The sequence below is a fragment of the Rhododendron vialii genome, chromosome 3a (genome assembly GCF_030253575.1).
Source record: "Rhododendron vialii isolate Sample 1 chromosome 3a, ASM3025357v1".
Taxonomy (NCBI): domain Eukaryota; kingdom Viridiplantae; phylum Streptophyta; class Magnoliopsida; order Ericales; family Ericaceae; genus Rhododendron; species Rhododendron vialii.
In genome coordinates this window covers 29,829,718-29,850,549 of record NC_080559.1, presented here as the reverse complement: position 1 = coordinate 29,850,549, position 20,832 = coordinate 29,829,718, and the positions used below count along the sequence as shown (strand labels likewise).

Below are 20,832 nucleotides of genomic sequence, written 5' to 3'. Positions count from 1 at the left end.
AATCGATAGAATTTCTATAGCATTCACGTTTCAAGAATGGGAATAGTATTTGCATCAGTCTTCCTAAATTTTGGACAAAATCGTACTAAAAAGTCAATTTGTTACTTTAACTAGTCACTTTTTAGAATGTCTTATGCATCAGACTCTTTATTCAATCTCCATTCAATTAATATATTGAGACACTTTGAGGAGTCGGATAAATGGTAGATTTAGACTTTTTATCCCTAGTTTGACGCAGTTGTTCCCAAATACGAACCGTCAAATATATTTAGCGCAATGCAATCAACACAACTTTAAAACACAACTCTGGACACAACTGTATGATTAGTCGTTCGATGCACATGGGTTCACGTGCATCACACGACTTATCACACAATTGTGTCCAGGATTGTGTTTTAAAATTGTGTTGGTAGAGGCTTTTAACGGATTTAATCCATTCACTTTCTTGTCACCCTGCATGAAAACTAAGCAGACAATAAATTTACTGTCTTTTCTTCAACCCACATAATCGGTAGCTTCTTTACACCCCTAACTCGCATTTGTTTTCCAATTTGGAGTGAGAAACGGCTATTGAAGATTTGTTTGCAGACATCGGTAAATTTATGACTCTACATAGACAACTACGAGACTTCCCTTAAAATTTCAGAAGGTTAATTAGGTCATCCACAGTGGTATAATAAAAAATGGATAACCAAAAGTTGACACATCAGCTTTTGATTATTCACTTAAGAGGTTGCTAAGCTTAACAATGTTGAGGTTTACAATGGTAACTTCTAATCCATAACCAAAATAAGGGGTCCACTACAATTTCACACAATCTCTCTCTTCCCCTCTGTTTTCCGTTATCACTTCCCTCCATTACATTTTTTTTTTTGGGCAAAAATATATCAAACATGTGGTGTTCTTCCTAGTGTTATCTATCAAAACAAAACCGAAACTTTTTTTTTTCTTCCTATTCATGTAGCCTATATCACAAATCCACCACTCTTTTAATCTTTTAAAAAAATTTGACGTGTTCTTGAATTTGGAAAAGAATGCAAGATTCTTCCTCTCTTTTTTCCGCAAAGTTCTTCATTTACTCAACCATAGGTGAAGGAGCCAAAAAAGAATAACTACTTTTTAGTCGAAAAAATTGTTTTTTTTTGTTGCTAAACAGTGATTATTTCTCAAAATAATTGGGTAAAAGTAAAAAAAAAAATACTTTTCCGATTCTTTTTGTCAAGACGAATCAATAACCCATATAAATTTGATGCAAAACTAACAAATGCAAAAAAAATTCAAATAAAGACAATTTTCAGATTTAAGTTAAGTTTAAGTTAAGTTCATAAGAATGCATCCTAAAATAGAAACGGAAAAGAAAAGTGAAATACCTTAATCCAACAACGATGGGTTAAATTGTAGATGATTGAGAAATATGAGTTTCACTTTTGGAGGAAAAGAAAGAGAAACGTTTGTGGTTGAAGTGAAGAAGATATAAAACAGGTGAAGAAGAGAAGAAGAAGAAAATACTAATTGAAATACGCATGTATATAATTTTGGAACTAGTTAACTTATGTGGTGTGGAGTTCACAAATTTTGATTATTGAAAAAGGTTGCTAGTTTTGGTTATCCAAAGCCCAAAATTTGATTATTTCTAAGGATGTTGTTAAGTTTGATTATACCATTGTGAGCCATTTTTTGCACCAATATTGTTAACTTTAACAACAATTGACTTTTGATTATACCACTGTGGATGGCCTTAGGAGAAGTCTTTTAGGTTTATGGTTTGTACAATAGGGACGGAAATATGATCTTAGGTCATCCACAGTGGTATAATCAAATGCCAATTATTTTTAAAGTTAACAATGTTGGTGCAAAAGATTACTCACAATGGTATAATCAAACTTAGCAACACCCTTATAAATAATTAAATTTTGGGCTTTGAATAACCAAAACTAACAACCTTTTTCAATAATCAAAATTTGTGGATACTACACCACATAAGTTAACTAGTTCCAAAATTTGTATACACATGTGTTTCAACTAGTATTTTCTTCTTCCATTTTTCGCCCACTCTTTTTTTTTTTTGGTTAAAAAATAAAATTGAAGAATAAAAATTTTATGTAGCCAAGCTTTTTCACTTCTTTATATCTTTTTCACTTCGCCAACAAACTATTTTTCTTTCTTTTTCTCCAAAAGTGAAACTCATATCTCTCGATCATCTACAATTCAATTCATCGTCGCCGGATTAAGGTATTTCACTATTCTTTCCTGTTTCTACTACCCACCCCCGAAAAAAAAAAGAAAGGAAAAAATCATAATAGGAGGGAAGGAAGTCACCGATTTTTTTTTCAAAATTAAGAGAGAGAATCGATATATTTTAACTCATAAAAAACGTAAATGGAGGGAAGTGAATGACCGGAAACAGGGGGGGAGAGATAATGAAATTGTAGTGAACCTCATATTTTGATTATGGACTAGAAGTGACCATAGTGAAGCTTAACATTGTTAAGCTTAGCAACCTCTTAAGTAAATAATCAAAAGTTGATGTGTCAACTTTTGGTTATCCTTTTTTGATTATACTACTGTGGATGGCCTTAGGCTCGGTTTTATCGAACAAAAATAATTTGTTCATGCGTCTACCTATGTCTGATTATGTGTACATTATACGGAGATGTTTTCTTCTTTTTTTTGCTGGGCATGAGATTAACAATTTGAATCGTTGTTGTGGGTCTGAATGCTCACCAAATAGAAATTTAGAAGCACATGAAAAGATTGTGGATTGGAGAAAGAGCTGATCCGACAGGGACTTTATAATACTCTGTATTTCCTACAAAATATGACTTCTGGACTGAACCTATTCTGATTCTTTATTACACTTTATATAGACCAAATCTGCAATATACTAATCACTCTGTTCTATCCAAATTCCTTTGGTAATGTAAATGAATTGCTTATCCCAGCATCTAGCTCTAGTCACCAACTCCTTTTAGAATTTTATTAAATAAAATCCTGAGGTTAGGGAATATTGAACTTTCATTTCTTTATTGAGATGCTTATTAATGTGTTGCTCCCAACAAATGTATTTTTATTTATTTTTTATTGCAAGGAACTCTCAGCCTCGCTTTGAAGTTACTAGAAGGATGGCGCGCACACTGCGTGCATGGACACCAAACACAAATAGCGAGAGAGCAGTGACGGTGGATGATTTTTTTTATTTGTTTACTGTTTTATCGTCCCGTTATATAGGATAGGAATATTTCAAGTGTAATAAATCATTTTTGGATGGGCTCTTTTAGAAGTGGGAAGAAATCAGGTGAGCCCAAATTGGGTTCCTCTTTTTTTTTTTTCAAATGATGATAGGATACTTCATTGATAATAATGAAGAAAATACATAGAACGGGAAGTCATCCCAGGAGAGGGGATATAGCAACCACAAAGGAGGCCAAAACACCACGTAGAACATCCATGACCTCACACAACCAAATGCGCAAAACAGATGGAGTATATCTCCAATCAGCGTAACACCAGACAAGTGACCAACAAAACCAACAAAACACCCACGTAGGGGTGAGGGAAGCCCCCAAAATGGGAGAGAAAACAGAAAAAAACAAAAACATCAACAAATAAAAAACCTACAATAGATTCACACCCTTAAAATAAGCCGCCCAAAAACAGCGGTCAAACCGCTGCTCGGAACCTCAATCACGACAACAGCCACACCCCACCGTACAGCGACATCAACTACTACCTCTGTCCCAAAAAACTATGGAACTGCTACCTTCATCAGGGTGCGAATCTATGTGCCGCCCCAAGCGATGAGGAAGGGGCCAGCCTGATAACAACAATGGAATTGCAGGAAGATCGGACAGAAAAGTACATGGTGAGGAAGATCTGAACGAGGAGCATGCAGGCAGACTGCTTTGATGAGGAAGATCGGAAGAAGCCTTTGTCACTTGGCATCAGTGTCCCACAGACAAGATCGATGTCGAAACACGTCGAGTTCAGGGGGAGAAATCTGAAGTGGAGAGAGAGAGCGTAAAGGGGGGAGGCACCGCCCCTCCCCCAGGAAAATCCTATTCTGAGAGAGAAAGAGAGAGAGAGAGAGAGATTGGGTTCCTCTTTACATACTAAAAAACATCATATATGTATTTGTGAAATATACTACTTTTGTGTGCTTAACAATCAAAATGAATTCAGTATCGAGAAATTTTTTGTTTTCTTTGTGCAACTCTGTTTGTTACGCTCTTTTTTGTTGCAATGTGTTTGTGACACCCAACTTTGGTTGGGCTGCTAGCAGTGAAGTTGGTCATTCAGAGAGTTTCGGAGGCCGAATAGGTGGGTGGGTTACACATTTCACATCACTTAATGACAAATCATAACGAGGCCTTTTTAAAAAGGCAAGGTAGGTGATCAATTAAAAAGTCCATTGGCTTGGCATGACCAAAGCGAACTATTTGTACAAGGGGGGAGCAAGTCGTTATAAATAATATCAAAATTTGCACCAACCGAACTGTGTTTCCTAAGTGAAGGAGATTGTAAAATCCTGGTTTGACTGTGTGTTAGCTGTGAGTGCGGGCATCTGGGACTGGTAGGGAGTCTTGGCGTACGTATGGATAAGTGATCACAAGTCCTACATCGTTTGGTCGATGCAAAGTTTAGCGCTATTAGTAATAGATCATGATCTTCCTTGTACAAAGCCTTTTAAATTCGTGAGGGCGCTCCAAAGCCATGTGAAACTTCGCAGATATGCATGCTCGTCTTGCAGCAATGCAAGGGTGGGTGATGGACAGGAAATTCGCATGAGTCATGATGGAGTGATGGGTGTAAGGTAAAGAATAATTCTACAACCACACACAAACATGCAAATAATTACACATACTTACTCACGTAACGTGTAGAATTAGGTAAAATGACAGTCCACATCTCTCATCAATAATGATAACGAATACAGTAGGAATCCAATTCCTGCTGCCTTTCTGTGCAATTTTACCCTCGCATAAATTCAATGATCAAAACTTTAATAATCCATATCCAGTAAGAAACAAAATGACTCTCATGCCGAATCCCTAGTGTTGTGTGTCAAAAGCTCGAACAATTTTGATACCTTTTGGGTCTCCATCAGTGTTGAATAATGAAGCAGGAGGAGTAAAGAGGCAGTTCCAGATTAGATTCATTTTAGCAAAGTACTTTTTTAAAAAGGTTAACTGATGTAATGACTATATATTGTCTTTCGACTTTACCCTAGGTTGGTTGCTGACAAAATGGGGTAAGGTCAGTAATGTCACTTCACGCAGGAGGCTTCGGGGGGTTTTTATCAAACATTCGTAAAAAATAAAGAAGTTTCACAAACTGTCGTAAACCAAGCGTGCGTGCCTATTTTGCAATTCTCATTTTTCTCAAATGCCAAAGTGACTTTTTGTTTCACCAATTGGACGAAAAGCCAAACCCATATATTGGGTGTTCCAGTTTTTAAGAAAAATAACTTTTTGAAAAAGAAGGTAATTTCAAGCTCAAAAATCATGCGTTTACGTAAATAATTTTCCTACCAATATGAATCTCGTTTGAAAGATCTCATTGAGATCTTTTAAACGGAACAAAAAAAGTAAAAAATTTATTTTTCATTTTCATTATATTTGAGCTTAAAATTACCTTCTTTTTCAAAAAGTTCTTTTTTGGAGAAAATGGAACACCAATATGCCGCAGTTTCTAGATACCCACATGACCAAAATGGGCATAAATCGTGTGGTCTAAACTCTCTTTTACCATTTCCATTTGCTGACCCTAAGATTGTGTATGGTGAGTCGAGTGTTTCACCTTTAGAGATGCCTTTCCTTGTTGGCTGTTGGCCTCTGCAAATTTACATTTTCGGAGTTCAAAACGGATCGATGGGCAGATGAGGTCGGACGATAAGCCCTACCCAAGTTAAATTCGTTGCTGAACAATGTTTACGTCAAGGCTTTTGCCAAATTCGACACAAGATCTCAGGAGTCAGCTTCTCTCTCTGTCTCTTTTACCTCTCAGAGGAAAATTTCCCAATTGTAATGCTTGATATTGCAGCAAACTAAGAAATGACTTTCAACTTAAAAAAGAATAAGAGATATTCTAAAGCCTCTAAAGATGGTGTCTTTTGACAAGAGAAGGAGCCTCCTAAAGGGATGAATTTTTTTGAAATGTGAACCCCCATAGACTGGTAAATTTTTTTTTTTTTTTGAATGGTAAGAAATTCAATAGATAATTTTGAAGAGAAAAACAACACAACAAATAAAGCTGCTACATCCATACAATGTTCCACCCTCTGTTTTCGCTTACATCCATCCCTTCTCGAATGTGTTTTCTATCTTCTGATGCATGAATCTTTTGGAAAGAAATCACCAATAAAATCTTTTCGAAATGAGTTTATGTCCAGTTGCATTTGTCATGGCTTCCCAAGGTGCGTGCACTTACCTGATAGGGTGATTTACAAGACTTGTAGTACGTTTCTTCTAGTTTTAGATGCAATTTTCATCACTTCTTCTTCTTTTTTTAATTTCCATAACTAATTCCTTCGTCAATTGGCTAAATCTTGATATCTGTTTATTCGCAGTTTTTTTCTTACTTGAGCTCTATGTGGTGCTGTTGGTGGTCTTCATCATAGGTAAGACCTTAATACTTCCCATGAGCCTACTTTTGGTGAACCATCGTAAAGGCATCTTCTAATATACTGAAAAAAGCATAGAATACATGAAGGACCAAATGCAACTTGAGTCACTTGACATACAAATATGTACCTATGAAGGACCAAATGCAACTTGAGTCACTTGACATACAAATATGTACCTATATTCGCGTGCGCAAAGACACACATATTGTGTGCATGTGTGAATACATGTTTCTATCTTCCGTTGCACCCAAAAGAAGAAGAAGAAAGAATATATGTTTCAGGCTTTCAGCACAATATGTTACATGCGAATAAGATAATTCTGGATAGTAAAGTTTTGATTTCGTTGCTTAATTTTCTTTGACTGCATTACACAGGAGTGTTCTTTGCAGCAAGGCTTCTGTGTGTACCATGTGTGTTTGGATTTTTAATCTATAAGTTCAGCAGAAGAAATTTATCCACCTTTGATAGCATAGAAGGTTTCTTACAGAGTCAGAATCACCTTGCGTAGGTACTCTTACACTGATATCGATCAGAAAGATGACCAATGGTTTTAGGGACAAGTTGGGGGAAGGAGGATATGGCTCTGTATACAAAGGAAAGGTTCAAAGTGGCCCTCTAGTAGTAGTTAAAATGTTAAGCAAGCCTAAAGCTAATAAGCAAGAATTCATTAACGAAGTTGGTACCATCGGAAGGATTCATCATGTCAATGTTGTTCAGCTAATTAGAAATTGTGCCGAGAGATCTAAGCGTGCTCTTGTGTATGACTTCATGCCTAATGGGTCCCTTGAGAAGTACATCTTTTCTCAAGAAGGAAAATTGTTTCTACGTTGTAAGCAAATGTTTAACATTTCTCTTGGAGTGGCTCGTGGCCTTGGATATTTGCATCAGGGTTGTGATATGCAGATCCTGCATTTTGATATAAAGCTTCATAACATTCTTCTTGATGACACTTTCACTCCAAAAGTTTCCGATTTTGGGCTTGCAAAATTGTATCCAACAGTTGATAGCATTGTGACAGTGACTACAGCAAGAGGCACCTTGGGCTACATGGCTCCGGAGTTGTTCTACAAAAGCATCGGGGGTGTTTCCTATAAATTTGACGTTTATAGTTTTGGAATGTTGTTGATGGAAATGGCAGGCAAGAGAAGAAATTGAAACACATCAGCTGATTCAAGCCAAAATTTCTTCTTTTCATGAGTTTATGATCAATTTGCCTAAGGAACCTAGAAATGGGAGAGACCACATAGGAGAGTGACATGGTAAAGAAGATGATGTTAGTATCTTTGTGGTGTATACAAACGAACCCTAGTGATCGTCCCAACATGAACAAAGTCATTTAGATGCTTGAAGGAAATATCGAATTGCTTCACATGCCTCCAAAGCCTTTTTTGTATCCACTAGCTATGCCGGTTGACAAAAATGGAATGAACATATGTTTGTCCAATTTGTCGAGTGCTTGTTTGGATTCTATCACTCATATCACAAGTGGACACTAAATTCTCAAGACCAAACATCCTAGATTTAAGGCTGCTGATTCCATCCGATTTGGATTTGATGGTTTTGGAAGACGTGACTATCAGTTTCATGTAAGGTGTTTTGTAGGCGTAAGCTTAGCAAGACTTGTACTTTGGTTTTGAATCAAACAATGCGAATATTGACATTTTCTATGTTAAGCTCTTCAAGATTTGTATCGTTGTTTTATTGTATTGGGCTCAAAATTTGTCTCTTATTAGACTAATTAGTTTGATGTTAATTTGCATCATTTGGTTTGAATAGAAACCTGAGAAACTTTGGAAACATGATTAAATTACGTTATTTGAGACCAACTGTCTCTGGAGAAATTTTTTTTTTTCTGTTTCTTTTGTTTTTACCAATGTCTATTTTTCAAATTCTAAAGCCTCGGAATTAGTCAAAGTGTGCGCAAGCTGGCTCGGACATCCAGCTATCAAAAAAAAAAAAACGAGAAAGGTACAAATACTAGCCTGCTTGAATACTTTGAAGCGAGTTTTACCATGTTTAGGACCATTTGCTTGAAAGATAGCTTTTAGGTAACTTGGTCATAATTAGGACTCTAAGTGAACTGAGCCGTTCGAGAACTGTTCCAGGCTTGGTCCGGTAAGAGCTCGTACGATTGAGTTCTATTCGTTAGTTAAATGAATGAAACAAGAACCACAATTTCAGGCTTGTTCAACAAATGAGCTGATCTTGAACCTAACGGTATTCAACTCGATTAAGCTTGCGAACCTGAGAGTAGATATAATTGATAATTTTTTAGGGGTGTATCGATAGATATCTTATATGTAATTTAACAATTCTTCTAATCTTCTTCCCAAAACTTTTTCCCCCAAAGTAATAGGCCACTTGGGGACCCGGTGCTTCTTCGGCCTCTCCCAAGTGCTGTCTCTGATTACCCAATGATTCAGCAGGGTACATTTTCCTATCAAACTTGTGTGCTTCCGTAGTTCTGTGGGCTAACGGGACGATGTGGCTGAAATTAGAAAATCCATGAAGAAGAGGAAACTGGGAGAGGAAGCTGCAGCAACTGGATAGAGCTAGCAAGAAATATGGTGCATAAATCTCATCCCAAGCGGTTATCAATTTGTTTGTTTCTGGTAGAAAATTTTTCTTAGCTACCACAGAGAACAAGCTAGGGTTAGTAGAATCCCATCAAATTATCCAAAACATAATGGTAATAATAAGTAAAAACAATACGAATTTATCATATCTTCTAATACGGAGTACATTGAGGCAAATAACCTAGTTCGAAGGGCAATAAATGTTGTATGCCAAGGCTATACATCGGTAGGTCGAAATTTTGTCACGTCAATTGATGATAGGGAGATTTCTACTTAGGCTCAGCGATACAACAGATAGATAGAGACAAATATCTTTCTCACTCACACTCAACAAGAGTTTCCAACTCGTCGTTAAGAGGCCTTCTGCTTGCTTGTCCTGTGACCTTTGGTGGAGTTGCGGAGACAAATGGATTGGGAGGCTTGATTAGAGTGTCTCCATCTCCTTCCAGCATTTGAATCACAACATGCATTGAAGGCCTATCAACTAGATACCATTGAATGCACCAAAGTCCCACAATTGCTAACTTCTTTGCAATCTTGGCATCTCCTTCATCTTGAATACGGATTCTTGGCTCTTCTCCGCTATCCAAAAGATTGTAAATCCATTCAGGAAAGTAAATTTGGTTGGTTCTATTGACCATAACATCAAAATTCTTATTCCCTCCTACCATTTCAAGTAATAACATTCTAAAACTATAAATATCTGATTTGTATGATACATTCCCGAAGTTCCTTGAGAACACTTCCGGTGCAATATAGCCAATGGTACCGCGAGCAGTAGTCATGGATACAACACTTTGTTCCTTTGAACACAACTTTGCTAGACCAAAATCCGTTATCTTTGGATTCAAGTTCTCGTCCAACAAAATGTTATGTGGTTTAATGTCGAAATGAAGGATTTGTTGATCACACCCTTGGTGAAGATACTCAATACCTTTAGCTATACCCATAGCAATTTCTAGAAGCTTTTTCCAATCAAGTAAATGCTTGTCATGATCAGATATTGCAAACTTTTCCAGGGAATCATTTGGTAAGAACTCGTATATAAGAGCTCTTCTAAATCCATCAGCACAATATCCAACTAAGCGAACCACATTGACGTGGTGGATTGTACCAATTATTCCCACTTCGTTAATGAACTCTTCACCATTTCCCTTAGTATTATTGAGTATCTTAACCGCGACGTGAACATTATTGGAAAGTTGTCCCCTATAAACTGTTCCATAGCCTCCTTGGCCTACTTTGTCCTTAAATTGATTTGTAATTTTCTTGATATCGGCATAAGAGTATCTTGCCGGCTTCAAAGCTTTATAATCCTCCAAGAACCTCTCAATCTTTAGATGGTCCTCTCTCTTTATTTTCTTTTGTCTATGGAACCAATACATTGCGATGAGGATTGCAAGAAGCCAAAATGAGCCTACAATCACACTTGTAATAACTAGCGGCCTTTTCAATTCACCTGTGAAAGATAGAAAAGACTCGTCATATTTTTTCTCTATGTGCTAAAAATGGTGTTCAAATCTTTAGCCTAACTACAATCTGGGTCCATTTGTTTGACAGGACAGATAGTGAAGGATGTATAATCCCACCGAACTAATAATAGTCATATTACGATTATCACATTGCCCATGGTTTTATACAGCCCAACGTCGTGATATTTTATATGTGAGGCATGTTTAATTCATGTCGCAAATATTTTACCCAAACACTGGATATTTGGTCATCGGATATAAAGTTCAGTACGATGCTCATATCCATTTAAACAAACCGGGTCCTTCAAGTATATATGCCTTTCTCATCTCACATATATATATGCCTCATGTGTAGCGTTTGGTAACTTCACAGAACTGAAATTACTTTCTTCTCATGAAGTTTTCAAGTTCTATTGTGGGTATGCAAAATTTCTTTTAACTTTCTTGATTGAAGATATAAATGCAACGTCTAAATAAAATTGCAAAACAAAAAAGAAAAGAAAAGAAAAGAAAAGAAAAGGGAAACTACAGAAAGAGGGTACCTTTTTTAGGTGGTTTGAAGAATTCAAATTCATCACTAGTGCTGTTACTCATAAACCCACAAAACATTCCTTCAGCCTCACATTTCCCACAAACCCGTTGGGGCCATGCCAACTGCAGATCAGCTGTTTGATCAAAAACCTCATAGGGAACCGACCAAACATTATACATCTTTCTGCAAGATATCAGCCGGGGTGGAAAATAGATACTCATGCCACTAGACTCGACGTAAACTTCATGGCCATCGCCACTGAGGCAAGCGGCCCGAGTAGACCACCACGGTCCTTCAAAAGACTCAACTGGTCTCGTTGAAGGGCAACTGAATAAACTAAAGTTGTACTCGGAATCTGCAAATTGAAAGGGGGTGGTGGACAGATTGAGGTTTTGAAGCTGTTGCGGGAGGCAGCTGTTCGGGTCTTTGATGCGAATCGATTGGGATTCGTAGTCGATACGGGTGACTAGAACTTGGACGGAATTTGGGAGGTTGAGGAGAGTGGCGGAGGTGGTTGGAGAGCAAGAGAGGTCGAACCCGGGATAGCCGCAGTGAGGTGGTTGGCTGTCCTTGAGGCGGAAAGGGAAGCGGATCGTTGGACCGTGCTTGGAGCATGTTGTTGGAGTACTGCAATCGTCTTGGGCTGTGGATAGGTGCAGGAGAAAGAAGAGAACGAAGAAGAAGATGGACATGTTTGTTTGGTTTTCTTTCACCTCAATTTCGGTTTTGCTGAATTATGTCGCATAGAATTTCAGACCCGGGCAATGTTGATTTTAATTGTTCTAAATTGAGCCCCCACCTTGTTTTTGCTGGAGTATATAAAAATCTGAGGACCCAAGGCGACGATCATATTCACCGTTCCCTCAAGGCCAGGTTAACGCCCATAGTTTAATAATTAAACTTTAATTGATACTCTTGTCATATGATCAGGCACATAAAAGGACTGATATCATTTTTTTTTTATCCAAGAAGATATCTGTCGTCATACTTTTGAAAACCACAAATGTAAACCACAAATGCAATGGGGCAACTTAAACGGGTTGGAGATGCCATATCAGCAATTTTTGGGACGGAGTATAACGGCGGGGTTCTAAATTTGGGGATTTTGTTAGTACATGTGTTTAATTGAAATAAACTTAAGTTCAGGTGTCTAAATTTGGAGATTTTGTTAGTACAGATATTTAATTGAAATAAATTTAAGTTCAGGTGTCTCTATAATATTTGGTACAAAGTTCAGGTGTCATTTTGAAATTTTTCCATCAATTTACTATCTATCGTAGAATGAAACAAGGGACTAAGAAACAAGGGCGCCGCTATTCGCAGCCCTCTATTTACTCCCATAGCCCGTTAAAAATTTTCAATTATACTCGACAGTTAGTTACCGAAATTGAGATATATTTTCAGCATCTAATTACCGAAATATAATATTTTTTTCAACAGATGTTTACCGAAAATGCATGTTCGGCAGTTGTTTACCGAAAGTTGAACATATTTTCGACATGTAGTTACCGAAATATAATCTTGTTTTCAACAGCAATTTACCGAAATGTTATTTATGATTTTCAACAACCATTTACCGAAATGTAATGGGCTACGGGAGAAAATAAAGGGCTGCGAATAGCGGCACCCAGAAACAAAAATGCCTTGTTTGAATGATATTTTGAAATAAAAATTCCAATCCAACTCAAAAAGTCCTCATTGCTCATACTTCTAAATTCTAATTATTATTTTCATTTCTCTCTCCACTTTTCAATCATTATTCTCATTTCTCTTTCTAACTCTCTCAGCTCATTATCTCTATCTCTAATTATTATCCTAATTTATTTCTTCACTCATTACCCAAAAATTAAATTCAAAATTTTTTAAAATACCATCCAAACAAGGCATAAAAAATGAGACAGTAGAGTAATTTGGATAGTCCCCAGAAACAAAATCTTTTACTTAATAACTGGACGTCTGACCAGCGCACCGCAGATGTCTATAGAAAGCAGAAGTAGCACAAGAGTATTTTTTTCACGGAGCTGTTTAATCTCACGCTTCCATTTTCACGGAGCTATTTAATCTCAAGCGTCCATTTCGATTTTGAACGGTCCAAATTTTGATGAATTTTTTTTGGAAAAAAGTTAATTACAATCGATTATTACTGGTCATAATTTGTTTTCAATCCAAATTGTCCTAAAACACTTTAGACGATTACGATTCAACTCCGTAACTTCTCTTTTACGCAACAGCCGTAAAGAAGATTTTCCTCCAGTCCAGTATTTTTCTTCAATTTTTCTTTTCTAATCTCTCCTCGCAATCTCCCTCCGTCTTTCTATGTTTGTCAAAAACTTCACCGGGGCGGGAAGAAAACGCCTTCTTCTTCCTTTTCTTCTTGTCCTGTTTCCAGTAACCTGCCACGGAAATGAAAACCAGGAATTTATCAATTCCTGTGGAGACATCAACAACATCACCTTCCCTTTCCAATTAAAAGGCGACCCATCCAACACCTGCAACGACAACGAATACACTCTTCTCTGTGACGAAAACAATCGCACAGTCCTTAACCTACCCTCCGGAAAATACTACGTCCAATCAATCAATTACACCGACCACTCAATTCGTCTCGTCGACGTAGGAATCCAAGCCAACGATACTTGCTCCTCTTTCCCACTCTTCTCCTTAACCTTTCTGCCTTACTTCTCTGCGCATGTTTTTCCCTACTTGCTGCTGATAGAGAGCCAGGTCGTGTTCCTAAGTTGTGAAAACCCAGTCCACTCTCCTATTTACATAAACAGGACTGGTTGCACTAATGCCGGAGACGATTCGGGAAATGGGTATTATTCGTATGTTGTGGTGGGAGATGTTAGTGTTTGGGATGTTACCGATTCGTGCCTTTTGGAGGTTTTTTACCTTTCTTCGTCGCAGTTGATCAGAGAAAGGGGTTCGAATTTGTCGTTGCTGGATTTGAATAGGGAGTTGTGGTATGGGTTTGAGGCTTCGTGGAATATTCTTCGAATGTCCTGCACAAAATGCAGGAATAGGGCTTCCTGCTTCGGGAATTCTGTGAATGTCACTGCCGTTTGTGGCGATTCTTGCTTGTTCCAGCCTTCTTTTCTAAGTGAGTGAGATCCTCTGATCCCTTACTTCTTACAATCAGTTCTCTTTAGTTTGTTGAAAAGGTCAGAGCCAACCGGTCCGGCCTTTTCAGGGGCCTAAAACAAAAATTCAAAAAAACTGCTACTCGCACAATAATCCAAACACAACACCAAACACAATGTCTCACGTACATGTGGGCTTCACACACACTACTGCGTGTAGACTCCACATGTATGTGAGAGGTTACGTGAGTTGTTGTGTTTGGTTGAAGATTGGACCCCTTTTGCTAGACTATTATAAAGAGTACCAAAATAGAGCAGATGCCCCTAAAATTTTAAATTTAGGGGCTCCTACTCTAAATGATCTCCTTCTTTTCACCTTATTTTAGTAACTATTGGTAGAGTAAAGATTTTCTTTCACTAACATCATCTTTTCCATCCCAAAAATGCAGGCAGCTTGTGGGCAGGAATTCTTTGTAAGTACTCGTTCTCCGTTTGTTGTGATCTTTCTTTTTTTTGTCTTTTTGAAACCGCAAGAGATCAATTCTCTTTGCATTAATTGAAATTTTTGTGAAACGCAAAAGTTGTAGATCGAATAGTAAAGGAGAAAACATTTTGTGAGGGGTATTGAGATCATGGTATCTTGCAAGTTCCAGTCTCTGATTTTTGCATACTTCCCGCCCGGATTGTTTTTCGTCTGTTGCTGAAAAGAAATATTTATATGTTGAAGAAAACTTCTTAGGTTGCTCTCATTGTCATACCGTTAATGGATCCAACATTAGACATTCAAAGTGGTTTGGTATCCCGTTGCACACATTTCTCATTACCTCTCACAATGTGTGCACTTACCTGATAAAACAATTGACTTATTTATCGTTTCTTCAAGTTTAGATGCACTATTAATCACCTCTTTTTCCCGTATAACTCCTCCGTCACATGGCTAAGTTTTTGATAATTTTAGCGTTCAGGGTTGATGCTGCGTAGCAGCGTAGGTTGTGCTGACTTTACTGATCAAAAACTTTGGATGATCTGTTTTCTGTGATGCTACAACTCTGGGCTTATGCTGATAGGAGGATAGCTATAGTAATGCTATTTTGGAGCCTTGTTTGGTTTGAGAGCTTGCTGCAGAAGGGTATCTTTTGGGGGGCAGTAGATTCTTTAAAGGGGCTTTTGGTTTTGGTTTTCTTTCTTTCTGACTATGTTGGTTGATCTCTTGTCTTTCTTGTAGCTTCTTGGGACCCGAGTGCAATATATGTCGTGCTCTCGCTCTTTTTAATCTTTGAATTCAGTAGGATTGATTGATAAAATCTTTTTAATTAGCTGTTAAAGAAAAGTTATCGATAAATTTTTTTTTTCACAGATGATTTCGGAATGTATGGATATATTGTGGCCATTGTCATAGGTAAGACTTTATTTTTGCTATGATCCTATCTATGGTGAGCCACGGTAAAACGACATATTATAATATAGTGAAAACGACCCAGAATACATAAACCAAAAGGCCAAACAAAATGTGACTATATTGTTGGCTTTAGATTAGCCTAAACCCTTGACTAACTTGAAAATTATCAAGAACCAAAGAAGCAAGTTAAGCCGCGATGTGCACACAGGAAACAGAGGTATTACGTGGGAAGCACACATGGATTTTTGTTTCATTCATTCTCTAGAGAATTCTGCAAGAATTATACTATATAGATGCAGCCATGGGCCTAACTTTACACAATGGGCCAACTAGACATGACAAAACCATAGCCCCAAAAATACACAAGCAATTGAACTAAGATAACATGAGAGTAACCATACATAACTATCCTAAATATGGAGTTAGAGGAAATAAGAAAGATTGCAAGATTGCGAGGCATAGTGTCCTTGTCCTAAAGTCATTGTTGCCTCCTTACGTCAAGGTCTTAGCAGACACCACTGACTTCAAGATCCAACTCAAAACTTGTAGCCATCCTCCTCTTGAGTTCACGTCCTCGAGGAGGTAAACAACCGTCCTGATTGGAGTTGTGCATAGATCAGGTAGAAAATATGTGCAAAGAATACTACAGGCTACTACCATATGAACTCATTACACTTGTACTTCTAGTATAATCTCTTACACTTCAACCAAGCCATAGAAGGTCATAAATAAGCACCCTTTTATAGGTAACCCCTCCACAAATATAATTATGACAGATAATGATATTAAATAAATGTAAAACATGCAACGGTAATTATAATGGCTAATATAAGTATCTAACGACTAATCATGACGGTACACCAATAGGCATAACCTCCCAAATTATGAAAACTAATAACTCAATAACCAAATGAAACATAAGAATATTACATCCCAAATCAGGTTTCGGACCTTTTAACAAGAATATACCACATGTTTATATCTGTGTGTCAAGTTTCACAAATATAGAACAATACCAGGATAGCAGATATTGTTTATTGATCTTATGCATTTACTGCGTTACACAGGAGCGGTCCTTGGAGCAAGGTTTCTGTGTGCACCATGTGTGTATGGATTTTTAATCTATAAGTTCAGCAGAAGACATTTATCGATGTATGATAACATAGATGGTTTCCTACAAAGTCAGAATCACCTTGTGCCTATTAGGTACTCCTACGCAAACATCAAGAAGATGACCAATGGTTTTAGAGACAAGCTGGGGGAAGGAGGCTATGGTTCTGTATATAAAGGAAAGCTCCGAAGTGGCCCTCTTGTAGCAATTAAAATGTTGAGCAAGCCGAAAACTAATGGACAAGAGTTCATCAACAAAGTTGCTACCATCAGAAGGATTCATCATGTCCATGTTGTGGAGCTAATTGGATATTGCGCCGAGATCTAACCGTGCTCTTGTGTATGACTTCATGCCTAATGGGTCTCTTGAGAAGTACATCTTTTCTCCAGAAGATAATTTGTCATTAAGTTGTAAGCAAATGTATGAGATTTCTCTTGGGGTGGCTCATGGCATTAGATATTTACACCACGGTTGTGACATGCAGATCCTGCATTTTGATATAAAGCCCCATAATATTCTTCTTGATGAGAATTTCACTCCCAAAATTTCCGATTTCGGGCTTGCAAAGTTGTATGCAACAGATGATAGCATTGTGACCGTGACTGCAGTAAGAGGAACCTTGGGCTACATGGCTCCGGAGTTGTTCTACAAAAATATCGGAGGCATTTCCTATAAAGCTGACATTTATAGTTTCGGAATGTTGTTGATGGAAATGGCAGGCAGGAGAAGAAATTGGAATTCATCAGCTAATTCGAGCCAAAATTTCTTCCCTTCATGGGTTTATGACCAATTTGCGGAAGGAAAGAGCATACAAATTGGAGAGACCACTGAGGAGGAGAATGAGATGGTAAAGAAGATGTTGTTCTTAGCTTTATGGTGTATACAGATGAGGGCTAGTGACCGTCCTTCCATAAACAAAGTCGTTGAGATGCTTGAAGAAAATATAGAGTTGCTTCACATGCCTCCAAAACCTTTTCAGTATTCACAAATTATGCAAGCTGATAATAGTGGAATGAACAAAAGCTTTTCCTATGTGTCGGGTGCTTGTATGGATTCTCTCACTCATGATATAAGTGGACGCTAGATTTTCAAGACCAGACATCTTAGATGTAGGGTTAGTGCTGATTCCATGCGATTTGGATTTTATGATTTTGGAAGATAAAGACTATCAACTTCATGTAAGGTGCTTTTTCTTCATAGATTAGAATCATAGGCGACTGCTCAGCTTAGCAAACGCTGTACCGCGGTTTCGAATCAAACAGGGGGAACACTGACTTCGATTATCTTAAGCTCTTCGAGAATTGTATCATTTGTTTGTGTTGGGGTCGAGATTTGTCCCTTTTACTAAATAATCGTATGTTTTCACCGTTTGTTTTTTACTAGAAACCTGAGAAACTTTGGGAACCTGATAAAATCATATTTTGTGAGGTCATAAGACCGTAGAGTGTTTTCTGCTTCTTTTGTTTTTACCCAGTCAAATTCTAAACCAGTAGAAATACTGGCCGGCTGTTCGAGTTTTAAGCTAAGTTTACATTTTTTAGTTGTCTTCTAATTGCACCAATGGCCTTCTAAACTCATGAGTATTTCTCAACTGCTTTATTAACAATGCAATTCTAAAATGACTGGGTAGCGGCCAATACTATCTCTAACAACATGCGTGAGCGTCGAAACATGGTTTCTTGGAGTGCAATGATCTCTTACTATCTTTGAAATCTTTTTCTTTTTCTTTTTCTTTTTTGTGGGTGAATACTAATTTTGAAAGCTATATCTACTTTTATTAATATGCTTTGCTGCCGTGATTCTGGCATATTCGAATGCTGGGAATGCTTGGGTAGGGGATATAATTTTTGAGTCTGTGATAAAGACTGGGTATTTTGAGTCGATGTGTGTGTTGGATGTGCATTGATAGAGATGTGTCTGCAAAGGGAAGTGGTGACTTTGATTCAGCGAAGAAATTGTTCGACAAAATGGGTGAAAGAAATTCAGTCACTTGGACTGTGATGGACTTCGATGATTACCAGATATTCTCAGATGTGTAACCGAAAGAAAGCTGTTGAGTAGTTTATAGATATGGTAGAGAGTGATCATATACCAGATAAGTTAACTTTTACTAGTTTAGTTTCTGCTTGTGCAGAGTTACGGCTGTTATCATTCGGGCAGCAATTGCGTACTCAAGTGGTCAAGTACCAGATGGCTTTTAATTAATGTTTATGTTGGCTGTAGTTTGGTGGACATGTATGCGAAATGTGCAGAAGATGGATCTATGGTTAATCCAAGGAAAGTTTTCGATCTTATCCCTGTTCGTAGTGTTATCTCTTGGACTTTTATTGTCACAGGTTGGGGGCAGAGTGGAAGGCATAGTAAAGGAAGTCATTGAGCTCTATTGTAGGATGACCCAGGATCAAGTTTTACCTAATAATCATTTCACATTTTCCATCCTTTTCTAGCCGAAATCATTCTGATGGATACGCTAAGAATTTAGATTCAAATGAAGCCTTTGAACTAATTCCACCAAGTTGAGGACACTGGGATCGTGCTCGATGCTGCATGTCACATTCGCTACTCTCTTGAGTGGAGCTGCTAGTATAGGTACAGTTGGTAAGGGTGAACAAATCATGCTCCGTTACTAAAAGCAGGGTTTTAGTCAAATCAGCACATACTACATAGCCAATACTTAGTTTTAGTTTTTCAATTCCTCATTTCGACAAGGACCGATATAATCTACAAAATTTTGACGCAAAACTAACAAATGCGAAAAAATATTGAACAAGGACAAAACCAAAAGAATGGCTTTTTTTGGGAAACTATGTTGTAGTCCTCGGAGATAGCCGCCTAAGCCCAATGAAAACACCTGCCCAATATTCTTGTTTCCATGCCGATTGTATCAATCAATGCTTCCATGCCGATTATATCAATCAATGGCTTTGCTCGAATATTTCTTGTCCAGTTTGTAGGAACTCTCTTGATCGGTCTCCGCGGGCTCATGCATGTGTTGAGCAAAGAAAGAAAGGTTGACAGAATCACAAAAGGAAAAGTCCTGTTAAGTGGTCAATGTCTGTAGTACTTTCTTGCAAATTTAATAATCTCTGGATGGTAGCATATTGTGATTACATAGCCGAATATTTCATTCTATTTGACTACGAGGACGAGATTTATCAGTTATATTTCAATGGTCGCTAAGAAACAAAAGAAAGATTGTTGCAGATTAATGACATTTATTAGTAATATTTCCAGTAATTAAATTCCAAACAAATATACCACAAGAGTTAATCTGCAACAATTTGTCTTTTGTTTCTTAGCAACCATGGACTACAACATAAGAATTAATAAAATCTCATCAATTATCTTAAAAAAGACAATAAAAGTAACATCATAAATTGGTCGTGAACTTAGTAGTACCCAATAACTTGGAGGCAAATAACCTATTTCAAAGTTTATGGTAAGGCCATACATCGGTAGACTAAAATTTGTTGCATATCAATTTTTTTTGATATCTCAAGGTGTCACGTACTTATCAATATTGGTGAAAGAGGAGACTACTCTCTATGAATATCTTTCTCACTCGGAAATGGCCCTCGTGCCGGCGGGCAACAAAGAACAAACCCCCTGATTAAAATTAGTAAACTAATTATATACTACTGTTCTAATTTGTCTCTCTCTCTCCGGAAGACTAAAGACTTCCAGTTTTAATTTTTCTGAAGAAATAAATTCGTTCAAGAATTAGAGGTTTTAGACGAACATTAATTTGTGCACATAAATTGATTTGGGTCTCTAGGCCTGCCCTTTCTGATGCCATTTGGCTTTGATTTGGGGGGCATGGTTCTACAACAAAATGTCCCTGTAGCTCTTCGGTTCTTGGAGGTTTAGGGGGGCCACTGTTTTAGTGGTATTCTGAGAGCAGCCACTTTGTGCATATATTGCTAAAGGTTAGGTCTGTCTCCAATCATCCCCCGCCCATACCCCCAATGATTGGGGATTAGATGGATTATGTTATGTTGTTGTTGTAGATGAACATTAATTTGTAATTTGGCTCCCATTCT

At 37.6% G+C, this 20,832-nt stretch overlaps 2 protein-coding genes, 1 non-coding gene and 1 pseudogene across 3 annotated transcripts; 3 read left to right on the top strand and 1 right to left on the bottom strand.

The window, feature by feature from the left end:
* Positions 1-6,757: 6,757 nt before the first annotated feature.
* LOC131319780 (rust resistance kinase Lr10-like) lies at positions 6,758-8,410 on the top strand. The gene has a single exon (XM_058350173.1). It carries the CDS (start codon positions 7,160-7,162, stop codon positions 7,775-7,777), a length of 618 nt encoding a protein of 205 aa, XP_058206156.1. The 5' UTR covers positions 6,758-7,159; the 3' UTR covers positions 7,778-8,410.
* Positions 8,411-9,361: 951 nt separating this feature from the next.
* Positions 9,362-11,387, bottom strand: LOC131319759 (rust resistance kinase Lr10-like). Its single transcript, XM_058350157.1, has 2 exons — positions 11,213-11,387; positions 9,362-10,657 (listed from the first exon to the last, which is right to left on the bottom strand). The coding sequence occupies exons 1-2, from the start codon at positions 11,379-11,381 to the stop codon at positions 9,516-9,518; spliced, it is 1,311 nt and encodes a 436-aa protein (XP_058206140.1). The 5' UTR covers positions 11,382-11,387; the 3' UTR covers positions 9,362-9,515.
* Positions 11,388-13,518: 2,131 nt separating this feature from the next.
* LOC131321328 (rust resistance kinase Lr10-like) lies at positions 13,519-18,527 on the top strand (annotated as a pseudogene).
* A 1,996-nt stretch (positions 18,528-20,523) lies between these two features.
* Positions 20,524-20,627, top strand: LOC131321496 (small nucleolar RNA snoR100). The gene has a single exon (XR_009198540.1). It is a non-coding gene; the product is annotated as a small nucleolar RNA snoR100 (small nucleolar RNA).
* Positions 20,628-20,832: the final 205 nt, after the last annotated feature.

Coding starts and splice junctions, on each gene's coding strand:
- LOC131319780 (XM_058350173.1), top strand. CDS start 7,160: ATGACCAATGGTTTTAGGGACAAGTTGGGGGAAGGAGGATATGGCTCT.
- LOC131319759 (XM_058350157.1), bottom strand. CDS start 11,381: ATGTATAATGTTTGGTCGGTTCCCTATGAGGTTTTTGATCAAACAGCT. Junction 10,658..11,212: donor CTTCAAACCACCTAAAAAAG/GTACCCTCTTTC, acceptor TATCTTTCACAG/GTGAATTGAAAAGGCCGCTA.